The 6,349-nt window shown below is 61.8% G+C and overlaps 1 protein-coding gene across 1 annotated transcript; it reads right to left on the bottom strand.

Moving 5' to 3' along the window:
• Positions 1-1,446: 1,446 nt before the first annotated feature.
• EN2 (engrailed homeobox 2) lies at positions 1,447-5,780 on the bottom strand. The gene is made up of 2 exons (XM_028094663.2): positions 5,105-5,780; positions 1,447-1,763 (listed from the first exon to the last, which is right to left on the bottom strand). The coding sequence occupies exons 1-2, from the start codon at positions 5,778-5,780 to the stop codon at positions 1,447-1,449; spliced, it is 993 nt and encodes a 330-aa protein (XP_027950464.2).
• Between the last annotated feature and the right edge of the window lie 569 nt (positions 5,781-6,349).

Here is a 6,349-nt window from a genome sequence, read left to right as displayed (position 1 = left end):
GTTTATATATGTACTTGGTGGGGTTATATTGAATATATTTAATTTACACTGTACCACACCTTCAAAAAATAAAATGTATATTAAAAAAAAAACAAGAAAAGACAAAAAGTGATAAGAAATGATTATTTACACATTTTCTTCCTTCTTCTCAATCCTGGAGGATTCTGAGTTCCTCCAGAAGTCAAGGTAGCCACACGCTGGGGAACTGTGGACTCACACACGTCTGCGCGCGTCTCTACACGCGGTCCACAGATATGCGCGCGCGCGCGCGCGCGCGCGCGCGCACACACACACACACACACACACACACACACCCCTTGAAAGAATGCTCTCCAAAGCAGAAGCAGCCACTTAAAAAAAAAGAAAAAAAGGAAGGGAAGAAAAACAAGAAAGGAAGAAAACACAAGCTCCCGCTGCAGAGCCCTCCGCGCGCCCAGAAGCAGGAGACCTCCGCTGTTTCCGCGGCCCACGGAGCGCCGCTGGGGAGCTGACGGGGCGGCAGGAGACACCCCAGGCCTGGGGGACAGGACAGGGGCGGCTCCACCATCCCTGGGCCTCTGGCCACATGCTGCGCCCATGGGCCTGGGATCCCTGAAACGGTGCCCGGAGGCGAGAGAGCTGGCTCGGGCAGCGGGCGGCTGGATAGGGGACAGCAACAGACGCGGACTGAAGCACACGGAGGTGCCCGCCGGGCCTCGGCAAAGAGGGGGAGGGGGAGGGGGAGGGGGAGGAGGAGGAGGAACCGGAGAGAAGGCAGGAGGAGGGGAGCCGCACGAGGCTGGGGGCCTGGGCGGCCCAGCACTGCGGGCCCGCCGCCCGGGGCGCACTCCTGACTGCCACCAAGGCGCGGCACTCCTCCCAGGACCCCGACGGTCCCCCGGGGCCCTGCCAGGGCCCCTGCGCTGCTGCCATCCCCCCTCCTCCGCCCCCCCCTCCCGGGGCCGGGGCTGGGGGTGCAGACCCTCCTGCTGTCCTCACCGAGCCCACACAAACAAAGTGGCAGAACTCAGAGACCAAGTAGGAGCTATTTATTCGGTTCACAGTCGTGTGAAATGCAGCAATAAAAATCTTTGGACTTCAGCAAGTTGTTTTAATTTTTTTCTTCTTTTGAAATTAAAAAATAAAAGTGTCCCATGTCCCACAATGGAGCCTAGGGGATTAGAAAAGATGAAACCCTAAGCAGCCCCCTTCGCAAAAAAAAAGAAAAATCATAAAATTAGCATAATCTCATAAACACAGAAAAACTCAAAAAATATTTTATAGTCAGATATTTTGGATTTTACACCACCTGTAAATTATATATACATAGAATATTGCAGAACCATAGCTAATACACGATATTTTCACTATTAATGCTGGTATAATCTTTATACACTGGCCCTTTATGATTTTAAATTATTGCATTGTTTAGCGCGGGCCGAGACCAGACCCCGGCGCCCGCCCGCCCTACTCGCTGTCCGACTTGCCCTCCTTGGCGGTGGTGGAGTGGTTGTACAGACCCTGCGCCATGAGGTGCACGGCCAGCGTGTTCTTGTTGCCCGTGGCCTTCTTGATCTTGGCGCGCTTGTTCTGGAACCAAATCTTGATCTGTGACTCGTTGAGGCTGAGCTCCTGTGCCAGGCTCTGGCGCCGCTGCTCGGTCAGGTACCTGTTGGTCTGGAACTCGGCCTTGAGCCTCTGCAGCTGCTCTGCCGTGAAGGCCGTGCGGGGCCGCTTGTCTTCTTTGTTGGGGTTCTTCTTCTTTGGTTTGCGAGACCTGGGACCTGGGCACACACAGGGGACAGAGCACAGGGTTAGGAGGGCTCCAGGCCTGTCTGCCAACTCAGGCCGCAGAGACCTGGGAGGAAAGTGCCCAGTCCGGCTGCACACTGGGGACTGAACTTTCTCCCATCCGGCCTCCAGGAGCCACCCCTGGAAAGCCAGAAGCCAGGCCGAGGACATCAGGGTGTGAGCGGGTGAGTGGGGGTAGAGAGCAGGCTTAGTGGAAAGGTCTCCAGGGGCACCTGGCTGGCTCAGTTGGAGGAGCATGCGACGCTTGATCTCGGGGGTCATTCAGAGTTCGAGCCCCACATGTGGCACAGAGTTTACTTAAGATTAAAAAGAAGAAGAAAGAAGGGCCTCCAGATAAAAGGAAAACTCCTGCAGGAAAGCAAAAACCCCAAACTTCCTAGCATGGCCTTTTCTGTCCCTTTCTGTCCAGGCATAACGGCAGGGGGGCACAGGAGAGGCAAGAGGAAAGGTTGGGGGAGGGGCGGGGCAGCCCGAGTAGCAACAGTGGGAGCCCAGGGAACAGTGACAGGATGCCCACAGGATGCCCACAGGGGATAGCCTCAGGTGCCAGGGGCAGTGGGAGTCAGGGGGCAGGTGCATCCAGAGAACAGGACAAGCCCGTGGATCTGCCTCCACCCTAGCCCCCTTTCTGCCTCCCCTAACTGGCCTAGTGGGCCCAAGTTCATTGTTTCTCTCCTGGAGGGGAGGGAGCGCACGGACCCTTTCCTGGGTGGGGAAGGAGCACTGAGCCACTCCCCGTCACCTCCCCTTCAGTCTCCCAGTGCAGGAGACGGAACCTGGTTGCCCCAGACTGGGGCTGCCTCCCTGGAGGCCGGAGAGGAGCCCAGCTGACCTTGTGCAAAGGGTTCACACTTCTGACCCCCGCCTGGGCTCCTCCCACTGGGACAACCCCTGCACCACTTGAGGTTGGTTTGGGGCAGTGGTGGCAAGGCTCCTAGGACCCCGCCATCTGAAAAGGCCTGAGTGAGGAGAGCAGAAAGGAGGGCCAAGCGCTTTCTTTTTGTTGGTGTCAAGAAGTTCAGCCCCACAAGGGTGTCTTTGAGGGAAGAGATGGCAAAGGCCATTAGGAGAGGAAAGCTGGGCTGTACGTGTGGGTTTCTTACTCTGTGAAGTGAACCAACTTTGGGGAGCTCCGGCCCCAACTCCTTCCCAGACGCCCGCGGCGGGAGGTTGGACCCCTGCCGGCTCCCTCAAGCAGCCGGAGCCCCCCAGGTCTCCGCCGGGGGCCCACGAGCCCACCCTGCAGGGCCAGGGGACAGCCCCGCCGCCCTGCGCAGCAGCGGCGGAGGGATCTCGCCGTACGCTCTCGGTGCACCCGACCCGAGCCCGAAATGTGGAGAAGGTTGAGTGCTCCGCAGGTCCTGAGACCCAGCGGGCGCCGAGAACACCCTGCCCGCCTACCCAGCCGTGCGCTCTCGGGAGGCAAACTCCGGTAGAGGGGCTGTGGCCGCCGGCGAGGGGGTGCCAAGGGCCGTTCGGCTCAAACTCCCGGCCTTTTAGATTCTAGAGCATAGCCACGCTCACACCCGCGCCCCCGCGCACACACCCACCCCCGCGCACACACCTACCCCCGCGCGCGCGCACCCACCGCCACCGCCACGCACACGCCAAGGGCGCCGGTTCCGCGCCGGCCGGCGGGCTTTGATCGAGAGGCTGCCGGGGCGCGCGCGGAGGGTTACGTACGGGTGGCTCCGCTAGGCCTCGCGAGGCCCCGCACCTGCTCGGACCCGACCGCGGCCTCGTGCTCCGGGAGCCGGTTCTGCGTCTCCACTGTCCCGGGGAAGCACGCTTCCTACCCTCCAAATTCCCCTGGTCCTGGGGCTCTTGCACACACGAACCAGCCCGTAAAAAGATACACACCATTTTGCGGAAAGAAAATCTCCCTAAAAACAGAATTTTTAGTTCTCTTTCTTTGATTTTCTTTCAAAACGTAAACACTTGAGAGTCGCAGAAACAGAAGCAAACCCCGGCAAAGAAAACTCTCTGCCTTGCTTCTTTCTAAAAGGCCAAGAAACACAAATGTTACGTTATGGTTTTCTGGGTTTTTGTTTTGTTTTTAAGTCCAGGAAGACCAGCGACTGGGGCCCGGGTTGCGGGGCTCCCTCGGGCCACCGGGGCCTGGCGCGGCCGCGACTCCGCCGCTGCACAAAGCCGGGCCGAGGCTCCTCGCTGGCCGCATTGTGAGCCTATATGTTAATTAAATATTAACAAAGGAGGGAGGCGAGAACAATGGAGCAAATTTCAGATCTAGCTGGAGAAATGTGGATTTCATCAGAAATATATACACACATTTCTGCGGGAAGGCGGCCCAGGGGAGACTCAGTTATGCTGTGATTTGGGTAAACAACCCCCGCAAAACAGTTGAGGGTTGGGGGGGCAGCGGGGTCCGGTCTGGGCTGCCGACTCAGGGACAAATGGAGTCCCCTCCTAATGGCGGTTCGCAGCCGCAGACCCCCATTTCATGCAGCTGATGATTTCTACAAGGACGTGCATTTCGCTTTTAAAAATCCAGATCTATGAAAAATACAGCCAGAACCCCTGCACACACCCGCTGGCCCCTCCCCACCCTCCCGCGCAGAAATCCGCTTCTGTTCTCCCTGAGAGGTGCCCCAGGGAACCTCTGGGAGAAGGTCCTAATTGGGGGACCGCAGGCCTCCCTCCTCGGAGCAGTGTGCAAGATGGGTGCTGAGCTTCCCCACCGTGTGATCAGACAACTAAAACCGGGCGAAGGGCCCCTGTTTCCATGCCTTCCCCAGCTCTATCCTCCCCCCCCCCCCCACTCCTCCCTTCTCAGCCCAGGCGAAGGGTGGAAGGAAGAGCCTGGAGCCTTGCTCTTTCTTCCCGGGCTTCATCTGGGATAACTGGATCGTAGGATGAGCCTAGAACTGGGGTGAGGGGGGCAGGGAGCTGGGCATGGGTCCTGGGTATGGACTGAGTCGGAAGGACAGAGAAAGAGTTAAGGGTGCCAGATTCTAGGCTAGTCTTCCAGCCACCCCCGGTCTCACCAAATAAACTCCAGCCAGGGGAGGGGTGGGCTAGGGACTTTGGGGAGTGACCCCCAAAGGCAAGATCGCGAGGGAAGGTCCTGTCGCTTCTGCTTTTCTAAGAAATCTGTACCCCCCTGCGAATCAATCGAGGCCCCCTCTCCTCCTGGCCGCTGCCCCGACCAGCGTCAGCAGCACACAATGTCCCTGTTTGTGTGTCTTTGTGTGTGTTGGGGGTGGGGGGGGTGTCCTGGTGTCTTCTTCCTCTGGGTAAGTTCCCGCGCCAGCGCCGCCCCGCAACCCCGCGGGCCTCCCCGCGGCGGGCTCACCTGAAGAAGGCCGGTCCGAGTAGCGCGTGCAGTAGACCCAGGCCGGCCAAAGCATGGGCTGCGCGCCCAGGTTGGCGCTGGCCTGCGAGCTGTCCGAGTCCGAGCTCACCGATAGGTCGCCGCCGCCCAAGGCGCGGGCCTTGAGCGCCCCGTCCAGGGGGCCCCCGGCGTCGCCGCCTTTCTTGGCGCCGCCGTGCAGCGAGAGCGCCTTGGAGCCGCCTTCCCCGTCGCCCGGAGAGTCGCCGCCGCCGCCGCCGGGCAGCGGCCCGCCCGCACCGGGCGCGCTGGGCACGTTCTGCCGGGCCTCTCGACCCGACCCCAGGAGCTGTTCGGCGCCGCCCGCGCCGCCGCCTCCTTCCGCGCCGCCCGCGCCGCCTTCCCCGCCGGCTCCACCGCCTCTTCCTCCTCCCGCGCCGGCACAGCACGTCCCCGTGTCCTTTCTCCGGCCGAACTCGGGCCGCAGGATGTTGTCGATGAAGAAGTTGGTGATGCGGTGCGGGTGCTGGTGGTTGCCTGGCGCCTGCAGGACCGCGGGCAGCATCAGAGCCCGCCGGCGGCCAGTGTCCGCGTCGCCCGGGCTGCTGCCGCCGCCCGAGCCGCCACTGGGGCTGGATTCCGGCTGTCGCTGCCCCTCCACCGCCGCCGCTTCGCTGGGCTTGGGGTCATTCTCCTCCATGCTGTTCACAACAAATCCCAAATTGGTTCTCCGGGGACCGCCCCCCCCTCCAATCAGCCCTCGGCCCGCCCGTGGTGCGCACAGAGACACTCGCGGCCGGCTCGCGCTCCTACCCCGCCGAGTCTTCCGAGGGCGTGCGCGGCGGCCGAGGCCAGGGCTGGGGTCCTACAAGTCACCGGCCGCGTTTGGAGCGGAGCCACGTTCCAATCCACGAGTTGAATTAGAAAATACCAAGAGTCTCCCCGCGCTCAGACGCCGGGAGATTCAAAAGAGTCGGGTCCTCGTCTTTGCCGCGCACCCGGGCGCTAGACAGTCACAATGGTCCGGCGGGGACCCGGGGCTCCTCCCGGGCTCCGCGCTCCTCTCCGCGTCCCGCTGCCTTGGGCTCCGGCGCTGCCGCTGCCGCTGCCGCTGCCGCTGCTGCCGCGGCCGCCCGGGGCTAGAGCTGCGCGCATGCAGGCAGCACGCTCCCCCGCGCTCACGCCCGCCCGGGCCCGCTCCGGCCGCCGCCGCCGCCCGGCCGCCCCCGCCCGCGAGCCCCGGCCGGCCCTCGAGGGTGCGGGGCGCGA

The sequence above is a fragment of the Eumetopias jubatus genome, unplaced genomic scaffold (assembly GCF_037043125.1).
Source record: "Eumetopias jubatus isolate StellerSeaLion01/CBP00866 unplaced genomic scaffold, mEumJub1_p1.0 scaffold_14, whole genome shotgun sequence".
NCBI lineage: Eukaryota > Metazoa > Chordata > Mammalia > Carnivora > Otariidae > Eumetopias > Eumetopias jubatus.
This window is presented reverse-complemented; position numbering and strand designations above follow the sequence as displayed.